The sequence below is a fragment of the Brachionichthys hirsutus genome, chromosome 9 (genome assembly GCF_040956055.1).
Source record: "Brachionichthys hirsutus isolate HB-005 chromosome 9, CSIRO-AGI_Bhir_v1, whole genome shotgun sequence".
Taxonomy (NCBI): Eukaryota; Metazoa; Chordata; class Actinopteri; order Lophiiformes; family Brachionichthyidae; genus Brachionichthys; species Brachionichthys hirsutus.
This window is the reverse complement of record NC_090905.1, coordinates 8,999,294-9,023,621: the sequence shown is the minus strand read 5'-3', so window position 1 is coordinate 9,023,621 and position 24,328 is coordinate 8,999,294. Positions and strand designations below refer to the sequence as shown.

Below are 24,328 nucleotides of genomic sequence, written 5' to 3'. Positions count from 1 at the left end.
CAAATATTTTCAAGCAAACACATGCCCCACTCACAACTTTGTCACTTAAAGGATTCACAGTTGTCTCTTTGTAATCAAGAGTAAACATGTGTTTGAGACGGAGATAAAGATGTGTCTGCATCGCAGATGAAATTCCGGCAAAAACAGGATGGCAGGATTAGAGGGGTAGAGAAGCGAGACGAGGATGGCGACTGCAGAACTATCCGAAAAGTGGAAAGCCTAAACAAAGAGGAGATTTAATCACAGAAACAGTCTGATAGAGGGGAGGTTAGAGAAGACAAGTGGGGAAGATATTAAAAAGAGGAAGATGGGAGATAATTCCTCAAAACGGAGAGGCGAGAGCGGGGAATCAGCTCCGTGGTGGTGCCAGTATGAAGCTGTGAACACAGGGCCCTGTCTAATCCTGCAGCTCTGTGTTGTAATTAAATGAGAAGGAGCATCGAAAGCCTCCATCCCGTCCAGACGCTGTCACTGTTGTTCTGCCAGGATCAGAGGATAGACGATAGACCACTATTGCATTTGTAATACTGCACAACTGTTGAAACCTCCATTCGCCTTTTGAGTTTTCAGCAGCTTTGTGCAGTGTCACTCTTTCTTTCGCTGGTTCCCTCTTTGTCATCCGTAACACTGTTGGGTCTAAAATGAATAAACCCAGAGAGGCCTTGCACCGAAGAGACGAAACGAGGCAGAACTGTAATTATTAGATTTATTAAAGACAGCTGCAGCTGGGAGAGGCCGAGAGGCGCGAGTAGTTAGCTCACGCACGGCTCTAGAAACTCTCTCCTCTCTCCCAGCTGCACACAGTTTATAAATGGTGAACATGTCTGCACCGCACCCTGGGGGCGGTGTCATACTTCATGAATATCGTGAGTAAGGTCAAGAAGAACAGAGTGGCTCTGTCCTAACTTCTACTGATTGGTGTGTTATTGATAAGCACCTGGCGAAGAATGATTTGACAAACATAGGCTACTGAAGATCAGGAATACACAATGGAGTGCTTTGTCTCCACTCAGGCTGCAGATAAGGACTTCAGCCTTGGGCAGATAGCTTGGAACAGCACGAGGTGTTCCCTTCTCCCACCTCAGCAGTTAGTCGCCCGGGAGAAGAGAAATTGACACAGGGGGGGGTTTGAGCATTAAAAGAGGATTATACACAGATGTTCTGAGAAATACACAATATATGGAACGATCTGTTTAAGCTACTTCACAACACAAATCAGTAGATCGACTCATTCAGACCTGAGAAACTCAAGTGAAGTTGTGCGGAAATGTTTTAGGCTGAATGTTTATTGACCTGCAATAGAGGCCAAACCGTCAGGCGGCAAGCTCATTTCCAGTTTGTAACTTTTGACAGATTGAGACTAAACGTCCTGGGTTTTCCTTCCTTCCTTTTGCGTGGAGGTGTCGAATAGTTTCCAGTTTTTGGACAGAGTCGCTTCCTCAACATTTGGTATGAGCGGCTTATCTCTTCAGCGCTACAGCAGGCCTTACACTGGCATCATTTGTACTAGGCTTAGTCGTGCTCAGGAAACTAACCCTTTCTCTGTTTCTATGACTGTCAGAGGAAGGCGGGGGAGAACTCTAGTGTTTCAGTTTTCAGGTTTTCATTCAATCATTTCCTGCTTTTTCTTTGCTACTTGAGCACAAATCACTGTTGAGATCTTCTTCCCTCAGCTTGTGGTGAACATGTTTAGGCTGCCGGTATAATAATTGGCACCGGGCTCTTCCTCCTCTGCCACTCAGACGACCAAATACTGTTGAACCGATGTGAATGTTTTCCCACTGTGATACTGTTCTCTATTTCACCTTCTCCTAATCCATCCTCCAGCCCTGCCCGTGAACGGGTCTGAATAATTCTCAGACATAACCAGAGATGCAAGAAAAATAAACGGCAGCACAGGAGAAGCTGCGTGTTGCACTGAAATAGATTTTACATCTGTTATGTGTTTTCTTGTCCTGCTATCTGAATGAATCGTATAATCACAGGAAGACATGCTGCTGTTTATTTTAAAAGAAGTTTCACTGCTAGAATCTCCCCACAGCGGCGCAGCACTCGACTCATTGTGATTTGCATTCAGGGAGTTTAATGTTCTGCTGGAGGAGGACAGTTTGTCGGGGCGTCGGGGTCCATCATTCAACCGTGGGAACATGAAACCTCATCTGGACCTTTACTCCAACACCAACCACGGTTGCAGAATGATAGATTTTTGATTTTAATGGTGAACAATATTTAATTGAACTTTTTCTGTTGAAGAACCGTCAGGAGTATTTTTTTTAGATGAAAGCATGTTGAGGGGGAGTTTTAAAGGCAGAGTTTTCCCTTCCTCACCTTCAGGTCTTCTCCTTCCCCTTCCCTCCATGTCTCCCTCGCTCTTCCTCCTCTTCCCTCCTTATTCTTTCTCCTCTGTCTGTACCTCCCTGATCACACAGTCACCGTCTCTTGCGATGCCTCTCAACTTCCGCTCAACCAATTCCCAAATTAAATATCATTTTTAATCTCAATTTTCTGTCACTTTACTTTTGCTTTTTTTCCCCTCCGAGTCCACATTCCCTGTTTTTTTTATGTTCCCTCCTTAAGTCCTCCCCCTCCCGTCCAGCCTGTGTGGTGTATTTCTCCCTTTGAAGTGCCGTATTCTGGTCTGTTCTTTTTTGTTCACACTCTGGCGCTACGTGCTGTCAATGCTCCTGGCAGCAGATAATGATCTCCCACTGCTTTTGTAATTGGCCAAATAAACACTTGACAACACTAGTTTAAAACAGACAAGTTATTTGGTTTTAATTAACATAGTAGGGCCTGTAATGGCTTCATTAAAAATGCGTTATTTCAGCTGCACGGTTGATTATGTTGGAAGCGGACATCTTGAGGGCCTGTGTTTATTTTCCCTTTCTTTTCTTTCACGTCTGAGCTGTGTGTGTGTGTGTGTGTGTGTGTGTGTGTGTAGCTGTGTGGGTGCGTGTGTGGGTGTGTGTGTGTGTGTCCCTCCTCAGTTATTATTTTGTTCATTTGGATCAGGTGATTTACAGTTATAGTATTTATTTAAATCATCATTTTAGGCGTTAATTATTTGCCTTTTGCTGTTGAAATGTTTCATTTAATCGTGTCTGGTATGAGGGGTTGATATTAGCTCCTTAGTTTATGTCCTGCAGTCTTTCATGGGGAAATAAAGACAAAATATCAAATTGCTGAAAATGACCATCTGTCTTTTTATGCAATTCCTGTTTTAATTTTATTTTTAATGCTGAGCTTCCTGAATTTGCTTTTAGGCAGAATTTACGAACTTTTAATTAACACCTGGAAAATAACGCAAAATTAAACCACAAAGGCTTTTTAATTAATCTGAAAATCTTTTGAAATTAGTTTCATCTTTCTCCGATTCGGCTCATTGGTTTGATTTAAATTTGCTGATGAATATTATATTGACTCGTGGTTAGAAACACACTGCAAAGCAGAGAGCTGGATGTTGTCTTATGTATGTATGCATGCATGCATGCATGGCGCTGTAGGCACAGGAGGAGAGAATATGGCTTAGGCAGAGCAGAGGAAAAAACAACAGCTTTGTTTGTTGACAGATGCCTCCATGCTTATGGCCTGTTAATTGGATAACAATGTAAACAATCACCGATGGCGCCCGTCTCCTGTGTCAGTGTGGCATCTTGTTTCCCTACTTTCCTTTTCAGAGTCAGATGCTGCTCTCCCCTCATGACTCTCCCTGGTGCACCAGGAGCCCAAACACACTTCCTGAGTTTACCAAGAACACACACACGTCTCCACATATTCCACAGATACACATCTACACTCACACACACCTGCTCCACCTCAAAGCCTCATTTACGCCTACCTGATGCTGTGGTGTCATGACAGCCTGTCAAGTTCATTAGCATAGCATCCATTTGTGACACTCCGCCTCTGAGGTGGGAAAAGGAACACAGCAGCAGCCCTGCTGGTTGTTTTCCCCACCAATGGGATGGGTTTGGGTTGCAGCAAACACACACACACACACACAAGGGCACGCACTAGTTTACCTCTTCACGCTTGCTCCTTCTGTGCTGTGAGGCAGCTGACTGTAGGTGTGGCAGCCACTCCCTGCCTGCATTAGGCTTCCTGATACCCCGCTGGAAAGTCAGGAGTCTGAACGTTGAAGACATTACATAAAGATGAAAGAAAGGGAGTCAAAGATCACCCATTTGCTCAGGGTGTGACATTTCCAAACACCCCAGGGGGATGGATCGGGCATCTGATGCTGATTCTTCTCCAAGTAGTTTACTTGATTTCTTTGACTGATTTCTCTCTTTTCTCAGTTCTTCATTTTCACAGAATTTTAAATCAAATCAGGAGCTAACATTGACTGTATTTACTTTGGACTGTTGAAAGCAAATTCTGGATGGATGGATGTATTTTTTTCATTAAATCTGTTCTTTTATTAAAACATTACCCTAAAAGCTGCCTCATCCACGCTGACATCTACAGAAGGTGACGTTGTGGTTCAGTTCACGGTCAGAGTTCATGCTTTATTCCCAACAGCCTGTCTCCTCCCGAAGCACAGTGCTTGTTGTGAGGCTGGCCTTTACCGCTGCCCTCTGACCTTCTACAGCAGGTACATGGAGCTGGTTAATTACCCCACTGTGAGGTTAGGAGAGGAGCCCTAATCAGAGGGGCTGACGTAGCAGTCATCAGATAAGCCCTGGTCACATCTCGGTGTCGCACCACCCCGCCCCACCGGCCCAGGTGTTAGATTGGCCCGATGTAACACAATCCCTCCAGTGATTAGCTCACACAAGTTAAGAGGCTCACTGTGGCAGTGGGTGTCGGAGAAAGAGTCAGATTTTCCTGTTTAAAAAACAAAACACAGGACAAGCCCCCTTCGTGTCAACTAATTCGATCAGCGGCGTTGTGGGTGGCGAGACATTAGTCCTCCGCTTCCGGATAAATGTTTCTCTCCTCCGCGCCATCGGCCCCGTTCCTGTTTGACCTTTGTCACGGCTGAAATTAAGTCATTCGTATCCACCAAAAACACTCAAAGATCACACACAAGCAGACAAACATGCACCTCTCTCTACCCCTCGCTCTCTCTCTCTCCCCCCCTCAGTTTGTTCTGCCTTGGAACATTTAAAAGAAAACAAGCTTGATTGTCCTTATAGGGAAACAAAGCGCTAGCTGCTCAGATTACCGTCGAGATTTCTGTTAAGACTTGATGTTAGAATAATGCACTCCATATGCGCACACACACACGCACACACATTCACACGCCCAATGAATGAAGCCGCACTGTTCTGCAGTCGGCTAGACATGTATGGTGGGGAATCACTGACAGTTCAGCAGCAGAGTGACACAGACTTTGTCCACTTTGATATTGATCAGTGGTGAAATGTCATTGAAAATAAATATTGGTTTGAAAAAACAGACTTTCTGTAACATTAATCTTTATTCATGAAGTTTTAAGCTCTTTGTTTAATGTTGTCTGGTAGTGATTTGGACAATGTGGATGGGGTGCTGAAACAGTTTGGAAGTATATTCTCGTCCTTCACCAAAAGATTGTCTGCCATCAAGTTAGATTTTTTTCTTTTTGATTACATTTTTTTATATATATATTCCAAACATGATCTGGATCTGCGTAAGGGATGGATTGTTTTTCCACTTTATTCAAGATTGTAATAATAGATAAATATACATATGTGTCGCTGCTATGTTGACATGGATCCAGATCTGGATCATGAACTCAGATTCCTTCTAATGGGTTTCCTGTATTTGTGGAAGGTCAGAAGTTACACCCCAATGAAAAACTGATTTTCATTCACCGGCTTGGACTGACTGGTATCTCCAATTGCCAGGAGTGTTTTTCCAGGGTGAAGGAATCAGATGTATTAATGTTCAGCTGAGCTTGTCAGGCTTCTTCATCAGAACTGAAACTTCTTGGATGAGAAGTGAAACGTCTTCAAGCTTTGTTTTTTTTTTTTAAGTCCAGTTGAATTTATTCAACCCAGAGATCAGCTGTAGACTGGGATTGGTTGGGATAGTTCAGTTAGTGGTAGAAATAAACAATCAGTTTGGGGACTTCACTGGATTCTGGTATTTTATGATTGAATATTAAGTTACTGAGTAATCAACTACATCATTACTGGTTAGTTCAGCTCTAACTTTCAGGTATGTAATTTGAAATTTGTCTAATATATTCCCTCTATCCTTGTGTCCTGTCAGATCACCCAGTTGGATCCGGGGTCGACTCTGCTGGAGGCCAAGTTGTTCCCGCAGGAGACGCTGTTCCTGGAGGCTAAAGAATAGCACGTGTCCGTCTTGCTGCTGAGAGGACCCACTGACTGATTAATTAATGAACTGGCTGAACACACACTAGTCACCGAGCATAGGCCACACCTGTCTGAGCCTACCGTTCACTCACTCACTCACTCACTCACTCACTCACTCACACACACACACACACACACACACACTTACTCCAACACACTGGCTTGCACACCCAGTGACACACAAGTGCAAGTAAGCTTTCTGCCCTCGGCCTGGTTGCAGAACATGAATGCCTGGTGTACACGTGTTGCACAGCGGAGCAAAGACAGTATCACAAGCACACAGCCAAACACCCCCCCCCCCCCCCCCCCTCTCTCTCTTCTCACACGTCATGTTCCAAACTGCTGTGTCATGGTTTCCTCTCGCAACACAAACGCAACACCGTGTGATAACAGCATTGAAAGACTGAGAAGACAAATCGTTGTCATGAAAGTATGGACTTGTTCCCTGTGTTTCCTACATTCAACACGACAAACACAGAGGCTGCTTTTTTTTTTTTAGAACATGGTTTTTGTGTGATGAAATAAATAAAAGAATACTAAAAAAAATGAAGTCAAATAAACTGCTAGAAGGGATGCTGCCCTGCAGAGGCCCGGGCTGTCTCATCTACACCTGTATTTGCTCCTTGATCTTCCCCAGACTCCAGTCTTCACCCCCTTTCTGCCCCCTCCCACCCCAGTTTCAACCCCCGCCCCGCTGTCCGCTATCTGATGCAGGGGTTGCAATGTGATGGGACACCCCCCCCCCCCCCCCCCCTCACTTAATGCTACCCCTAATCTCAACATCCACAGGCCAATGGTTTGCTCAGTTTTCAGTTCTTTGTTTTGTTTTTTGTTTTTTCCTCATGAGCCTTTTTAAGTTTGATGCTGTATTAGCTTTAGTTTGATATACATTATATAAAATATATGAATATGAACATCAATTTGTGTTACTCAGAAATCTGTTGAAATGCATCATCACACACACACACACACACACTCCTAATCTACAGCGATAGATTCTGATTTTCTGTCATTTTAAAAATACGTTTCCAGACCATGGCATTTTACTGGGAGTTATGGTGCAAATCAAAGTCTCATTCAGAAGAAGCATAACATTGTTGTAGGCTTTTTCTACTGATGTTCATTTTATTACTTTTGCCGACTAAACAAGCGACCGTCTCTCAGAAACTGATCCTGACAGTCGTGTTAAAGTGCGCGGCTGTTTGATGGGCCGCGTTGCTAATGTGCCAGATTGAGTCCTTGGATGCTCCCTTCTTGAAAAAAGATCAAGAAGAAATGGGAAAGATTTGTTAGGTAGTTTTGTATTCTCAACAGATTAACGTAGACCTTATGATTTCTCTTTGCTGGAGAAGTCCTTATTTAAAAATTACATATTAATTTCTTGTGAGATGAAAATAGATGGTCTTAATTAACTTAATACTTAAATGAAGATGGATTAAATGCAATAATTATTAATCATATTTACACAGGTCAAACTGACAACAAATTCATAAGAAATATTCTGTGTTGATTTGTTAAGATAAATTAAGCTGCTGGAGCAAACTGAGTCCCTTTAGCTGTGAAGTAGCGCTCTGCCAACCTTATCTTAACCCTTATGTTATGTTAAGGGTCAATTTGACCCGTTTCAGTTTTCGTGTTGACCAAAGTACTGGTTATCCTTTATTTTTCGTCATACAATTTTGTGACTTTTCCTCATCTTGGGTCATGAACTTGTGTGTAAAATCTGGACACCTTGATGTGTAGTATAATGTCTGTGCAGACTTTGTATACGAATATGATGTTGGGGTCATTTTGACCCGGACACTTTAATGAGGGTAAGAAACTGTTCAGATCCAAAATAAACATTGATGTCTTTTATGTCCTTTATTTAGCTTGCCCAATTATTTGTATTTTGACTCTCTCTGAATAGCTATTTTGACACAGAGACCCAGGTGTGAGTAGAGGAGGAACTTTTTCTCCCTTGTCCTTGTCACTGTTCTCATGTCATCTCTTTGACAAACACACCAAAAATGAGCTCCAGAAGGTTTACAGTTGATGCTACTTTGGCTTTAGTGATGCAGAGGAAGAGATTTCAGAGACCGGGGACAATGTTATTGATGATCCAGATTGTCAATTTTCCTCCAATGAGGAGGATTCAGAGGACGAGTCTGCCATTGTCTCTCCATCAGATGAAAACCAAGGATTGCAGCAATAATCATCCACAGAGGGGACATGGGCATCTAAAGTTGGTAATATAAAATGGTCAACAGCACCACACCAAAGCCGAGGTGGACTGTCATCTTCCAATGTCATCAAAAGGACTCCCGGTCCTACAAGATCTGCTGTCACACGGGTTGATGATATTCAATCAGCATTTCAGCTCTTCATATCCCCACCAATAGAGAAGATTATACTGGACATGACCAATTTGGAGGGAAGGCGTGTATTTCAAGAGAAATGGAAGCCACTGGATCAGACTGACTAGCATGCTTACATCGGAATTCTCGTATTAGCTGGAGTCTACAGGTCAAAGGGAGAAGCAACTGCAAGTCTGTGGAATCAAGAGAATGGAAGGCCAATCCTTCGAGCAACATTGTCTCTGGAGACATTTCACATGATATCTCGTGTGATCCGATTTGACAACCGCGACACCAGAGCTGTTGAACATTGAAAATCTGAGGAAATGGAGCAAGTCGAATGAAAAAAAAAAAGTGTTCATGAAGAGGAAAAAACTTCAAATAGTTCTTAAATATAGTGTTGGAATTAAAAATGTATTGTATACCTCTTTTCTAAATGTTCATATAATCTAAAATGAAGATGTTATTGGTTTAACGCGTTTTTTTTTACTGTTTTGAGTGGATTTACACAGTGCGGGTCAAAATGACCCTAACATAAACAACGTAATTATTTTTCAACATAATACAAGGGTTAATCCACGTGTGCAACATTATCATGTCCTGAGTCTCAGAACGTGCTGCCATCAGATCACGTGAGGTTGTGGGTATAGGTGGAAGTCTGGAACTGTGTTTTAAGGTATTTAGCCATCAGTTATCTGAAAGTTATCCTTGAAAAGCTATGACACGCACTGTGAGTGTAGTACACAAGCATCTCTTGTTGAACGTGTTTGGTAATTCAGCCACTTCATTCTCACGCAAGGAATGAGTCGCTCAGCCAGCCACACTTCCCCACATTATTGCTCCCCCGGACGAGATGTTGCTCGAGGCACTGACAAAGCGTGACTGGGAGACACTAAAGAATTCGGTGGCTCAACTTTCTGTCTCTATTTTATTTATTTTTTTATGGTTCTTTGGAGATTTTTAATAAAAAGATCATAAAAAGATCCTCATTTTCAAATGTCGTTTTCAAGGACATTCGGTGTTAAATCTTAAATTGTTGTTGATCTTTTGCTTTTTCATGTGCCTCACAAAAGTATAGAACTTGAGAGGAAGGAAAATGTAGATCTGTATTTTGAAAATATTTACACAAATGTTTGCGGTCTGTTCAGCCTATCCATTTATTGAGCATCTTTTCAGAGACGCCCCTGGGAAGCCAGAGACGTGGCCTTGATTCTGACTCACTGTGGAAATGACAGAGCAGCAGAAGACATGATGGAGACTGACTTCAAATATCACTGATTAATCGAAACCAAAATTCCTCAATGACTGAATCCCCAGAAATGTCATCTCTGATTTCACCAGGGATTTAACTCCCGTTTCTTCCTGAGCTGATGCTAAATGCTGTTTGCACAGACGGATCACTGTGTCTGTGTGTCGGCTGCACAGACACATGCAGCTCGGGGCGAGGGAGCGCTCAGTGAAGCTTTTAGGCAAAGGACAAGGCCGGTACATCGCTGCTCATCTGTTGGGCCGAGGCCTCTTGAGGGAAGGTGTGCATACTGCAGCTTCACTCATGTGTGAGATTACAGTTTCTATCCTGCAGCTTTCAGAATTTAATGTGCACAAGCATGTACTGGTGCAGCTGATGATGATGTTGATGGTGTTGGATATCCCTTTGAGACGTAATGATATTCCTCCGGTATGCCTGATCTAACATGTCATCCATCTGGTTTGTTTGTTTTTGATGGGACTAAAAAGTCATCAGGTTTTTTGAGGGAAGGGTGAAAGGAGTTTATTTCTCAGATTTTTTTTCTTCCCCTCGATTGGGATTCATCGACTGGAAAAAGAGCAGTGATATTAACAGATTCTTTAAAGCATGCGGAGAGATTCACTTTTTAAAAAAATAAATACTCAACATATTCCAGTGAAACTAATTTAAGGTTTAAATTTTTGAAGAAGCTATATTTATATGAAACGTGATATAATTTTTCCAATTGTTTTTTAGAAAGGATAACGCATGAATGTTTATTCCGGGTCTTTTTTTTGACATTTTAGTCACACTTTGGCTGAATGTCTTAATCAGTGGTCCTTTAGCAGCACCCCTTGGATCTAACAGGGGATATGAGAAAGTGGCTGTGTGGTATAATGATCTTATTCTGTCAGCTTCCCTGTGACAGATTCTGTGGTGGTAACATCAGGTTGCTGTCTTGATTCCCAGATGACAAAAGAGGGAAGCTGTCCATGATGTTTAACCAGCTCTGCTGGGGTCAAGAATGCAGCCCAATGGCAGGGGAGCGAAATTCCTGACAAAAGTGATCGCCACTCCCTCCTTTTGAAGTGGAACTCGCTGAGATCTCAGAGCAATGGCGGCTCCTTGGATCACAGGATCTCCACTCGTATCCCAGACCTAGAGGGTCAACCCAAGTTTACTTTCTCAGAGATGAAGGCGCTGGCCAAAGAAACAGAAGTGTTAAACTGTTGAGTTTAAAATCAGGGATCATCTCTTCCCTCTCTGTCTCCCTGTTCAGTGCCGTTTGATAATGGAACAATAGATTCATGGCTTTTATCTTGGAAATAAAAAAAACAGGACACATTTTTCTTGCAGCCATGTAACCAATCCAATTTAAAACGTATAACTTTAAAATGTGTTTAAATTCCTGAAAGGCCCTAAATGTCTCGGATACTTTGAAGTCATTCACTGTTAACTCAAAAAAAGAGCAGTACTTCATGATGCTCAGCCTGCAATCACAGTGAATCAACAGCAAAAGAGGAACAAGTAAAACCATACATTGATTTAAATATACAATCAGTTCCAATTAACCTACTGGTCGGGATGCAATTAGTGGAACATTTTTAATAAGGGAATGCATATTTTTACTTAATATTTATTAAATTCAGCAGAATGTAACCGGAAGATGTTTTGAAGCACTAATGCCGTGCTGGTCTTCAGTGTGAGCGGACCTGTGCGTATAAGTGCCGTCGGGAAACCCGCTAGAACGAGCTGGGGACCCAAAGGAAAAAAAAATAGATCTTTAGGTTGCAAGTCCTAAAGTGGCGTTGTTGGCAACAATCTTCTAGCCCCATATGCCCAACGCCACATTTTGGCGTTGCCGGCAGGATCACAATCCAGCACGGCATCGGTAGGGTTTTTTTGTTTATTTTTTTATTTTTTTGAGACAAGGCAGTGGCTTTGGCTGCAGACGACCCTTCCAGGGACCCTGGGAGACGACCGTCAGGACACTCCAGTGATGGAGCGGGAGCTGCGGGGCCTTGGGGGCCGGGTGGCGCAGCTTCTGGCAGCGGGTGGCCGTCGGCGAATGGAGGGGGATGCAGCCCAGGCGAGGCCGGAGCGCGGACATCGGCATGGCAGCGTGGCTGGATCGGCGTCTGGAGCGGCGTTTGGATGGGCGTCTGAATGGGCGTGGCTGGATCGGCGTGGCTGTGTCTGATGCCCCGCGGAGGACGGGGAACGACCGGGCGAGGCTCAGCGTGAGAGCCAGACATTTGGGGGAATTACCAGCGGGAAGAACAGACTGAGGGTTATTCCGGCTGTTCTTTTGGGGCCGCATTTTTGTGGCGTACGCGGGTGTATCTGGGGCTCAGGCGCTGACCTTTGGGTGATGCCCAGTTTTTGACTGTTTTGAGAAAACCGTTTTGTTTTTTATATTATGATTTATCGGTGGGGCCCCGATAACTCTGAGGGGGGGAGGAATGTAACCGGATGATTGGCGTTAATCGGGTAGGCAGGTGTGGGAGGGAGCACCTGTGGCCCATTTGCCACTGATTGGGGGGGGAGGCGTATATAGGTGCTTCCCCTCCCTCGTTCCAGTGTCCTCATATGTGTTTTCCCCGTCTCGCAGGCAGGTCGGCCGTAGACTGCCACTGCCTTGTCGCTCCTTTTCATTTGTTAGTTTTGTTTGTAGAGTTTTTTAAGGAAGGTTTTAGAGTGTTAAATAAATATTTTGAATTGTTGAATGCCGTGCTGGTCATCACTGTGAGCGGACCTGTGGGTGGGGAAACCTGCTAAAACGAGCTGGGAACCAAAGGAACACAAAATAGATCTTTAGGTTGAAAGTCCTAAAGTGGCGTTGTTGGCAACATTTCGTTTAGCCCCATATGCTCAACGCCACAAGAAGATGCAAAAGAAAAAAAAATTGGTATGAGTTTAAGAATTCGACTGAATTCATGAAACACAAAAAAAATGTTTTAATAAAATCATGGGGAAATGTAATTTTATGACAAGTCACAAAAGCATTCATTAATGTTAGTTATAACTATATAGATATATTTATTAATTACATCAAATATTCTGTCTGTTAAAGTGTTTAAGTGTGCATCCATTGTAAAGATTATGTGGTATAGTGTGGCGTTGGGGATATGGGGCCAAACGAGTCGACCTTTGCCAACAACGCCACTGTAGGACTTTCAACCTAAAGATCTAATTTTTTGTTCCTTTGGTCCCCAGCTCGTTTTAGCAGGTTTCCCACCCACAGGTCCGCTCACAGTGACGACCAGCACGGCATCTAATACTTCAAAAATCTTTATTGAATCCTCTAAAACAAGCTTCCACTAAAAACACTTTAAAACGAATTAACCAGGGTTTAGACAAATGGTGGCAGCTACTGTTAAAGCAAAAAAAGAAAACCCAACAAAGAAATATAAACGCACTCAAACTAAAGTCTAAACAAAACTCACAAAGGAAAACATTCAGAATAACTAAACAGTTCCCCACCACCCGCCGGAATAACCCGAATCAATACGGACACACACATGCAATGCAGGAAGCTAACAACCTAGTAAAAGAAAGGTCTATAACAAAATAAACACAAACAAAGAGGCAAGGCAGTGACCCTCCACGCCAACCTGAATTAAAATAAACCCCCGTAATTAAGAGCATTACCCAGAGATGTCACGGAACCGTGTTAACGGAGTCAGTTCTACCTGCCTTCAAGACGACCACACCCAGCTGGCTCACTCCCGCTGGCGCTCCCTTCAGCCGGACGGTAGGGAGTGAGACCGGGAACGAGGCAGGGGAAGCGCCTATATACGCCCCGCCCCATCAGTGGCAATGGATTACAGGTGCTTCCACACCTGCCTGCTAATTACCACCAATCACCCAGTTACATTCCTCCCCCCCTCCGAGCTATCGGTGCCCCACCGATCAACTAGACAAAAACCTGACCTACGACCAAGGTCTAAAAATGGTAGCAGCCCTACTACTAGCCCCCAGCACCTGAGAAGCAGCAGCCCTGTCCGCCTCACCCCTCACCAATCCTGGAAGGCGATGGGGGTTCGAATGTTTACCCGCAGTGGTCCGGGAAGACCTTCTGAGGTCCGGGGAACCACAGATGAGGCCCCCTGCAGGCCCTGGCGCAGGAACGGCACGCGCTCTGCGTGGAGAACTTGGCTGCCCAGGTGTAGGTGGATCCCCACCTGGTCTCAGAACCACCCACAGTCCGTCCCCCTCACCCAGCTCAGACCCGCTCTCAGGGGCATCCTGCGGCTCCTCCTCTGGCGTGTCATGGGGCAGGGTCAAAGCTGGTTTCAACATTGTCCGATGCACATTCCGCACCTTGGTCAGATCCCGCGCTGGAGCGACCGAATAGACCACCTCATCTGGCCCTGGCGCCCTCACCACTTGGTAGATGGTGGAGCCCCACACATCTTGGATCTTTCGGCGCCCTCTCACCACATGGTCCTGCAGGTAAACTCTTTGACCAATTTCGAACGGTTCACACCGGGCACCTTGGTCATGCCGCTCTTTCCTTCGTGCCGCTGCAGTTCCCAGTCTTCCCCTGACGCCATCAAAGGCGAGGTGCAGTCGGCGCTGATGCTCGGCCACCCAGTCGCATACCCTCCCTGCTAATGGCTCAGGGAGACGACCCAAAAGAAAATCGACAGGTAAGCGAGGTTCTTGACCAAACATGAGCAAATGGGGGGACTCACCCGTTGACTGGTGAGGCGTGGTATTATAGCTGAACACCAACTGAGGTAGGTGGTAGGGCCAGTGGCATTTCTGGTCAGGCGGAAGGGTGCGCAAAAGGTTATGCAATGTCCGATTAAACCTTTCGCATTGCCCGTTACCCTGTGGGTGGTAAGGTGTAGTCCGGCTTTTCCGCACCCCATATAGGTCACACAGCTGTTGAACCAAGGCACTTTCAAAGTTCCTCCCTTGGTCAGAGTGGAGAAGTGCTGGAACGCCATAGCGATAAAACCACTCCTTCACCAATACTTCAGCCACCGTGGAAGCCTTCTGGTCCCGAGTTGGCACAGCCTGGGTAAATTTTGAAAACACATCTGTCAAAACCATAACAAGTTCCCGCCCATCCCGGGCTGGTTCCAACAGAGTGAAGTCTATCGCAAGGATCTGATTGGGCTCCGCAGCCAAAAGATGTCCCATCGGAGCACGGGCCTGCGGTTGGGTGTTCTTCGCCAGGACACAACGCTCACACCTTTGGCACCAGTCCTTGACATCTTTATCCATCCCAGGCCAGAAACAACGCTGCCTCACCAGCTCCAAAGTCCGCTCGATGCCTTGGTGTCCATGATTTTGATGGAGCTGGAGAAGAATCTCCCCCCTCAAACACTCAGGCAGGAGAAGTTGGAACACCTCCCCACCATCCGGACGGCAGAGTCGACGGCACAGCAACCCATCTCTCTGCACGATACGGTCCCACTGCCGTATCAGGCCACGGGTCTGAGGGTGCAAATGTTCCCTCTCCACCCGAGTAGGCACCCGCTGGTGACGCCAGAAGTGGTGAAAAGCTCCAATAGCTGGATCGCCCTGTTGTAGTGCCTGGAGATCACCTGGAGACCGAGAAGGGAGGGCAATCACCGCCGCCTGCACGCCTCTGTGCTGATGCTCTTCTTCAGCCCCCTGGACACATGGTGGTACGGCAGTACCAGGCAGCATCTGACTCACGACCTGTGCCCCAGTTGGCTGCCTGGAGAGGGCGTCTGCATTCATGTTGGTGCGGCCTGGGCGATACCGGACACTGTAATCAAAGGCGGACAGCTCTGCCACCCAGCGTTGCTCTGTAGAACCCAGTTTAGCCGTCTCCAGATGGCTCAGGGGATTATTGTTCGTCCAGACAGCACATTGGTGACCCCACAGATACTCCCTGAACTTCTCCACCATAGCCCACTTCATGGCGAGGAACTCCAGCTTCATGGAGCTATAGTTCCTTTCCGCTGGGTGTAAGCTGCGGCTGGCGTCAGCAGCCGGCCTCACTCTTCCATCCTGCTCCTGTGACAGGACAGCTCCCAGTCCATTATGGCTGGCATCGACCTCTAGAATAAAAGGCAGGGCAAAGTTAGCAAAGGCTAAGATGGGTGCACTTATTAGACAAGCTTTTAATTCAGTGAAGGCCCTCTCACAGTCCGCCGACCACACTTCTCCAGACAGTGGGCCCGGGCCTTTCCGTTGCTTACTTCCAGCTAGCTCAGCAACCAGCCTGTGCAGTGGGGCAGCTAGCTTTGCGTTTTTTTGTTTGTTTGTTTTTGAGCCAAGGCAGTGGTTTTGGCAGCAGACGACCCTTCCATGGACCCTGGGAGACGACAGCCAGAGCACTCCAGTGATGGAGCAGGAACTGCGGGACCTTAAGGGCCGGGTGACGCAGCTTCTGGCAGTTGATGGTCGTCGGCGAATGGAGGGGGATGCAGCCCAGGCGAGGCCGGAGCGCGGACATCGGCGTGGCGGCGTGGCTGGATCCGCGTCTGGATCCGCGTCGGAATCGGCGTGGCTGGATCGGTGTGGCGGGATCGGCGTGGCTGCGTCTGATGCCCCTCTGAGGACGGGGGGAATGACCAGGCGAGGCTCAGCGTGAGAGCCAGACATTTTGTGAAGGAATCACCAGCGAGAAGAACAGACTGAGAGTTATTCCGGCTGTTCGTTTGGGGCCGCGGGTGTGTTTAGTGCTCAGACGCTGACCTTCGGGCGGGTTTTTACTGTTGGTGTTTTTTTTATAAAACCGTTTTGTTTTTATATTTTATGATTTATCGGTGGGGCACCGATAACTCTGAGGAATGTAACCGGATGATTGGCGTTAATTGGGCAGGCAGGTGTGGGAGGGAGCACCTGTGGCCCATTTGCCACTGATTGGGGGGAGGGGCGTATATAGGTACTTCCCCTCCCTCGTTCCCGTGTCCTCATTTGTGTTTTCCCCGTCTCGAAGGCAGGTTGGCCGTAGACTGTCGCTGCCTTGTCTCTCCTCTCCTCTTCTTTTCTTTTGTTAGTTTTGTTTGATTAATTCGGTTTTAAGGGTGTCGGTAGAGTGTTTTTAAGGAAGTTTTTTAGAGGATTAAATAAAGATTTTTGAAGTATTAAATGCCGTGCTGGTCGTCACTGTGAGCGGACCTGTGGGTGGGAAACCCGCTAAAACGAGCTGGGGACCAAAGGAACAAAAAATAGATCTTTAGGTTGAAAGTCCTACAGTGGCGTTGTTGGCAAAGGTCGGATTGTTTGGCCCCATATTCCCAACGCCACAATAGTACAAAACAAAATTCTAAGTATTTACAGGTGAAAATAGCAAATTTATATTTTTCTATAGGGCGATAATTAAATACAGATGAATGTAAAATAAAGTTTTAATAAAAGATTAACAGGAAATAACAAAATACCCGAACAAAGGTTAACCTCGTCACCTGACTGCGCAGTAATTAATAATTAAAATGGCCCAGTTGCGTTTTTCCCTTATGACGTCAGTGCGGCCCTCGTCCTGTCAGCTCAGTTAAATATAACGATCCTCTCACCGAGGCCTGATGAAGAGCTGCGGTATTCGGATTATCAGCCGCATGGGATGAAGCAATAAATGGGCCAGTGGAGTCTTGAATCGGTGCAGTGGCGAGAATGAGAGTAATTACAGCTTCATATGAATTGTGTTTTCTGGTTACACACACACACACACACTGGTGACATTTAGGAGGGCCAAGTCTTTGTGCTGAACACTCCAAGTTTCAAAAACAAGGCCAATTGAAGCGGCCGAGCTCAAAGCCGGCGCCATTGTAGGAGAACACATTGAGTTTTGATTGCGGACAATGGTGTTTCTCAAATTTCTAGCAAAGAGAAAGCCATACTCCATCTGTGATCTCAATGAGCGCCTATTCAGCAGCTTCCTTCTTTTCTGCGCCATTCGTCGGCGGAGAAAAGAAGGCAGATGTGGAGGGATGGAGCAGGGGAGAGCGCGTTTTAATTGGCTGCAGGTCCCTCTTTTCTCTCTCTCTCTCTCTCTCTCTCTCACGCACACACACACACACACACACACACACACACTCAGGCTGGAGTTAGATGCCACTGTATGGCTCGCAGAAGGGAAAGCGAGACTCCGATAATCTCGCTGTGTTGATGAACACTTGTAGCCCATTCATTAACCAGATAATCCGCGCCAACCTCCCTCCAGGGCACAAACCCGAGAGAGGAGAGTTGCCAGAGCGCTGGCCAACCGCTTTGGCATGGAAGGACGCTTTTTTCTTTATATATATATATATATAACCTCCATTTACAATTAAGCGTCATTATATCGGGTGAGGAGTGAGAGACTCTCACGCATGCGCATGGCCTTAAACCATCCTGCTGAAATTCAGCCTGCGTGCATGCATGGTTTGTTTTTGGGGCTTTAGCACGGCTGGAGTCGAGGGTCTATTCTTTTGGTGTAACCGATTACATTTAACCAATAAATATACCGATAACCAATTCGGGAAAAATGATCTGACAAAGGAAAAGTCAAGTGAAAAATATTAAAAATCATCCTTGAACCTAGAGATACTGCATTATATACTGAGGATAGAATACTATACACGCTCAGAGTACACCAGAGGTGCAACACTTTAATTAGAAGCATAGATCCGTCTTCCATTCATGTTTATCATAATTACAGTGCGCGTGTCTTTCTGAGTAAAGTGTGTACGTGAGATTTACGCGAGGCAGAAAACCTGGCTGTAGACCTGAGTGAGCTTGCGTGCTGCAACGCTCCCCTGAGTTTGGCCTTGCAGGAATGCATTTCGCTTGATCCATTTCCCCGGCGCACTGGAGCTGGAGTAAAGTGGCAGGTTAAAAGCCTCTTGTCTGTGAAGCCCGGGTCTACCCGGTGTTCCCGTGAAGCGTGTAAATAATGCTGTGAAAACCCCCGTGCGTTCCTTTTCTTCGCGGCCCCTTGTCTAACTGCTACTCTAACCTCTGCCTCTATGGGCCGGGCCCGGCTGCATGCAGCGGGAGAGCGCGGGAGGGGATCCGGGCCCTGCCGGGCCCTGCCGGGCTGCAGGCGGGGCCGCGGCGGTGAGAGAGCCCGCTAGAAAGCCGCGCCGGGGTGCAGGGCAGCGGAAACATGCTGCTACATATGTTGGGTCAAGCATGGCCTTTTGTTGGCATTTTAAAAGGGTGTTAAAAACCCACTCGTCTGTGGCCTGCCTGAAAGAAATGAAAGCATCGCGTAGTTTTTGATGCATAGGCCTAATGCCTAATGAAGTGGTTAAAAGAATGTTGGATTTTCTAAGTCCCCACAGTCACGTTTAATTGCGCGACGGGAAGTTTTAATTGGTCCAGGAGGAATAATAGTGAAATAATCCCTATCATAATGCATATTTTTTACCGAAAAATGAACTCCTCGGATGGAATCAGTGATGGTTCATTCAGAGTTAATTTGAGCGGACATGATTTAGAATTAATTCACTTGCGATCAGTGTTCCCTCTAATTGTTTATGCGTCTGAGCAAACACACAAACTCCCTCAGCAGTCCCTCGGACGACTGTGAGCAACATCATAATTATACATTTTATTTTAAACGCACTTTACATTTGAAAGCAAATTTCAAAGTGCACAATAAAAATAAATAACATAAAAACAAGCGATAAAAATCAACAAATAAAACAGATGAAATCAACAAGCAAAGGATGTGTGTTCTGTGGTCCCGCGAGAGTCCTGGAACTCCGTTTACAATGGCGTCTATTAGCTGCGTAAAAACATGTGAATCTCATCATTATCCGGATCAGCCAGTCACCGGACACTCAGACTCACGGTGGAAAATAGCACGGAATGAATCTTTACGTCTTTATGTTATTTTCAATTTAGGTTGGATTTTCTTTTGTGCGGAATGTAGATTTTCGCTGCGTGAAGACCGTATCAGCTGTGCGTAATTACGCACGAGCGCACCTTCGAGGGAACGTTGCTTGTGATAATGTTCAACGCAGAGCACGTTAGTTCTCTCAGACAAACATAGCTCGGTCAACACCGGTCAAGGCCAAGTAATCGTCACATGGAATCTTATCTTATCAAGAGTGGTAATTGATTAGAGCTGATATATCCGCTCAAGGAACGTCCACGTGCGTGCGTGTGCGTGTGTGTGTGTGCAGGCCATCACGTCATAGCACCGAGGTGCACGCTGTTGTATTTTTAAATCATTTATTTTGAGGTGACTTTATAGGCCTCTAATTTCTCCAAAGAGCTTCGTGTACAGTTTTCGCACCGCGGGACGCGCGTCCACGCGAGACCGTCGGCCATGCAGACAATTACTTTGAATGTCAAAAAGATGTAGTTTTAATATCGTTGCTATTAGCCTGTTGGCTGGTAATTCAGGTGCAGCTGACAGCGCAGAGGGAAACAGATGGCATTTGCTTACAGTGATTCAGAAAGTCAACAATGAGCTTTGGGGAGGAGGGGCAGAGCTGCACGTCCCACAGACACGTCTTTATTCTCCGGCTTCAAGTTCTCCTCTAGAACTGTTGTTGCCACCCTCCAAGGAAATGACAATTGTTGATTAAAAAACATCTATAACTCTTCGATCTGCATTAAGCATCTCCTGGGCGAACAGGTGAGGAAGCAGGTGGCTCGCATTCAGTTGCCCTTTTGTAGCGCTCCTTAAATCTCTGGACGCATTATAGCATTATCAGCAATATGTATATATATATATATCAGCAATATGAGGCGGAGGGAGGACGACGCACCCCCCGCTGCGACACGCGCACGTTATAGAATTTATATTTTAATTCAAAAATGTAAACAGTAATCATTTCTGATTGCAGTTATTTGCCTCTCCCGCTGATAACGCTGTAAATCACTGAATGAAGAATCACCTATATTATTAACAACAATAACAATGATGATGATAAATATAATAATATTATTATTATTATTATTATTATTAACAGGGATAAATAAACACAATCTTCTGTGTGTCCTCAGAGGCGCACAAATTAAGATTAATAAACAAAATGTAATGTGTCCGAATAGGAGGATTCAGAGGTGATGATGATAATAAAATAATAATGATAATACTATATTGTTTGATATTAATTATAAAGTAAACTATACTAAAATTATAAATGTAAAAGAAAAAACATAGCATTTAAAATAATAATAAAAAAAAATGCAGGATAATCAATCTCATAAAAAGAGCAAACAAATCCTGTTTTCTTTGCGCGACTTTGCGTGATTGTGGAAAAAAAAATAAACAACTTAAAAAAAGAAAAGAAGAAATGTTCTTTTAACGCGTCAAAGCGAACAATAAATAGATATGTTTTGATTAGATCGTGAAAATCTGCAAAAAAAAAAGCAAAATAAAGACAGAAATCTTTGGTTTCACATCCTCGTTTAATCAATGACAAATACAAATAATGCGGATTCAAATAGTGACAATGCAGCTAATATTTAACCAGTATTCTAAAAACAACGTAAGAATAGTTAATGCACAATTGTTTTTAAGATAAGCGAAATAAATGAAAATGTAAAACAGATTTCGTTCCTCCGAACTTTCTAAACATTCCAAGTCACTGATTTAAATAATTATCGATAGGCTCCCGTTCTGAAGCCAATAACAAAAATAGGCTTTATCCACACCGAGCAATAAAATAAATGATACTTACCTCCCGGGCTGACGAGGACGTGGTCAAGACTCGGCTTTAGACTTAAACTCATTAACGAGGGTAACGCGTCATACCGATCGATCATGCCGAGTGATACAGAATATTTCCTGAGAATCATTGTGATATTGATTGGTGAGATGATTAGGATATCGGTCTGTGATTGATTTGGCAGCATGTCATTCAGAATAAATGGAACAAAGTCCTTTGTTTTAAGTCCTAAAGAATATTTTTTCCGGTACACTGCATCGATTTTATCTTTCCGGGAACTTCCTTCAGAATTTTAACACTTGATATTTGGAATAAGAACTCAGGCGGACACAGTTGAAAAAAAAAAGAGGCAAAGCCAATCAGATCGCTCCTTCTCCCCTTTGGCCAATGACAGACGCCACTTTGTTGTCAAATTTGTCTAATGAAAACGTAGAAGCAACAATAGAGAGGGAGAGAGAGAGAGATCTGTATCCACTGACTGTCTCTGGAGGAAGTTAGTGTCTCCGGCTGGCGCGGGAAACAAGCTCCACTCCTCCTTTTTAACTTTCAGAGAGGAACGATCGATCCTCTGAGTGTCGGCTCTCTTTGGATGAAACACGACGCGAACGCTTTAGATGATAATCCAGTTCACCTGTTGCCCAGAGATGTCGATCACCGCTCATCAGATGTGATCTGCTCTTTGCTATAGTCTCACTAAACCCGATCGATTCGTTCACAGCACCATTTTTTTTTGTTTCATCAATCAGGATCACGCGCGGGCATGGATCTCCCCACAGTCTCCTCTGCTTCCCACGTCCACGCAGGAGCGGTAGCAGCGGCCGCGGCTGCAGCCTCCATCCCCATGTCCATGGCCGGCAACCTGCTGCGCGGCCCTCCGCTCCTCCTGCGCGCCACGGATAAGTACCCGCGCACGCCGAAGTGCGCCCGATGCAGGAACCACGGCGTGGTGTCTGCGCTGAAGGGCCACAAGCGCTACTGCCGCTGGAAGGACTGCATGTGCGCCAAGTGCACGCTGATCGCCGAGAGGCAGCGCGTAATGGCTGCGCAGGTGGCGCTGAGACGGCAGCAGGCGCAAGAGGAGAACGAAGCCCGAGAGCTGCAGCTGCTGTACGGGACGGCGGAGGGACTCGCCCTGGCCGCCGCCAACGGCATCATCCCTCCGCGGCCCAACTATGAGCTGTTTGGCTCCGCCAGCAGTGAAAGTAACTCCGGTGAGTAACTAAAAAAATCACCGGTTACATACCGGAGAGGGAATGATGGCCCAGCGGAACCGGGTCGGGGAGGTGTGATCCAGCAGGAATGACATCATTATGGTTCTGATGTTCTGATTGTCTCAACAGATTCGAGCATCCAGAAGTACGAACTGTTTCCAAAGACGCATCTGTCCGGATCCGCCACCCCGAAGCTGACTGCAGGGAAAGCGGCATCCAACGAAAGCGAGTCCGCGCCGGGGGTCTCGTCCCCGGACGGCCGACACGGAGGATCGGGCTCGGAGAACGGAGACAGCGAGTCGTTCGTCAGCTCGCCGGTCTCAAAGCCGGTAAAAGACGGCGGGGACACTCCCGGCTCCGTCAGCTCCCTCGGCTCGGATTCCGGCTCCGAGACCGACAAGGACGAGCAAGAGCCCTCCCCGTCATCCGCAGCCTCCAGACACATGAACGCCATCGACATCCTGACCCGCGTCTTCCCCAGCCACAAGAGGAGCGTCCTGGAGCTCGTCCTGCAAGGCTGCGGCAAGGACGTGGTGCAGGCCATCGAGCAGATCCTCAACAACAGCGGCGCGCAGGGGCCCAACAAGGCCGGGCCGGACGAAACGTGGACCGCCGAGAGGATGCTCCAAAACGCACAGCAGCCCGCGCCGTCCACAGCCGCCCCGACAAGGCCCCTGTTACCCGGTGCCATGACTCTCAGTAACCGCTCTGCGTTTTCTCCCCTCCAGCCAAACGCCCCCCATTTCGGCGCCGATCCCAGCACATACCCTCTGGGCACCCACCTGGGCCTGAACCCACTGCGGCTGGCCTACTCTGCGCACAGCCGCGGACTGGCTTTCATGACGCCCTACTCCACCACCGGGCTGATGCCCACCCTGGGCTTCAGACCCCCGATGGACTACGCCTTCAGCGACCTGATAAGGGACAGGACACTGTTGCACAAAGAGCAGGGCTACGCCAGCGGGCTCTACGGGCCTCTGGTCAACAACACCACGGAGAAGCAGTGAGGCCCGCTGGACTGAATGGAGAGAGTAGAGAGATACACGCAGCCGCCGTGTTGGAGCCACCCACAAGTGTTGAATATGTTGGTCAAAATCTGTGATGTGTTTTGGTTACAGATCACTGTACATAATAGACAGGTTTGGCCTGCAGTCAAATGAGAAAATAGTAATTAAGCCGCCCCGTGTGTAGTTTTCATAAATTATTTTATATGTTTGAGTACAGACATTTGGATGACATTCCCCAACTGTTAAAAGCATAAAAAGAATAACGTGAAATCGAGAAGATTATGAACTAAAAAAATAAGTCAAACGAAAGTGATTTGCACACAAGACTAAAATTATGCATATATGTGTTTTAATTAGCCTGATGAGTTTTACGTCAGTGGTGCAGATCTTTTTTTTTTTTTTTAATCTAAGAGTTCACTTTTTAAAGCGCATTCAAAATGTTCAGCTGGTTTGTGAAACTGAAAGAAAAATAAATACATTGAAAAATAAATAAATGTGCATTTTTCTCACAAGCATGGAATATAAATGAGGGGGGATTAAATTATTATAACCGGATGTTAAGTTGTTTTCCTGATGTAAAAGTTGAACTAATGATGTGTAAATGCCATCACGTTTTGTTATGTATATTTTACTTAACTCACCTGTTTGGC

At 45.8% G+C, this 24,328-nt stretch overlaps 2 protein-coding genes across 2 annotated transcripts in view; both read left to right on the top strand.

Moving 5' to 3' along the window:
* Positions 1–8,150, top strand: part of faf1 (Fas (TNFRSF6) associated factor 1) — a 48,298-nt gene extending 40,148 nt beyond the window's left edge. Inside the window, exon 19 of the mRNA XM_068743265.1 lies at positions 6,196–8,150. Coding sequence (XP_068599366.1) covers positions 6,196–6,279 — 84 coding nt within the window. The 3' untranslated portion in view covers positions 6,280–8,150. The remainder of the gene's footprint in view (positions 1–6,195) is intronic.
* A 14,079-nt stretch (positions 8,151–22,229) lies between these two features.
* On the top strand, positions 22,230–23,678 carry dmrta2 (DMRT-like family A2). Its single transcript, XM_068743329.1, has 2 exons — positions 22,230–22,671; positions 22,801–23,678. The coding sequence occupies exons 1-2, from the start codon at positions 22,302–22,304 to the stop codon at positions 23,676–23,678; spliced, it is 1,248 nt and encodes a 415-aa protein (XP_068599430.1). The 5' UTR covers positions 22,230–22,301.
* The last annotated feature ends 650 nt before the right edge of the window (positions 23,679–24,328 follow it).

Excerpts from the sequence above, each read along its gene's own strand:
- dmrta2 (XM_068743329.1), top strand. The coding sequence starts at position 22,302 with ATGTCCATGGCCGGCAACCTGCTGCGCGGCCCTCCGCTCCTCCTGCGC. Across the intron at positions 22,672-22,800 it reads CAGCAGTGAAAGTAACTCCG|ATTCGAGCATCCAGAAGTAC; the intron begins GTGAGTAACTAA and ends TTGTCTCAACAG.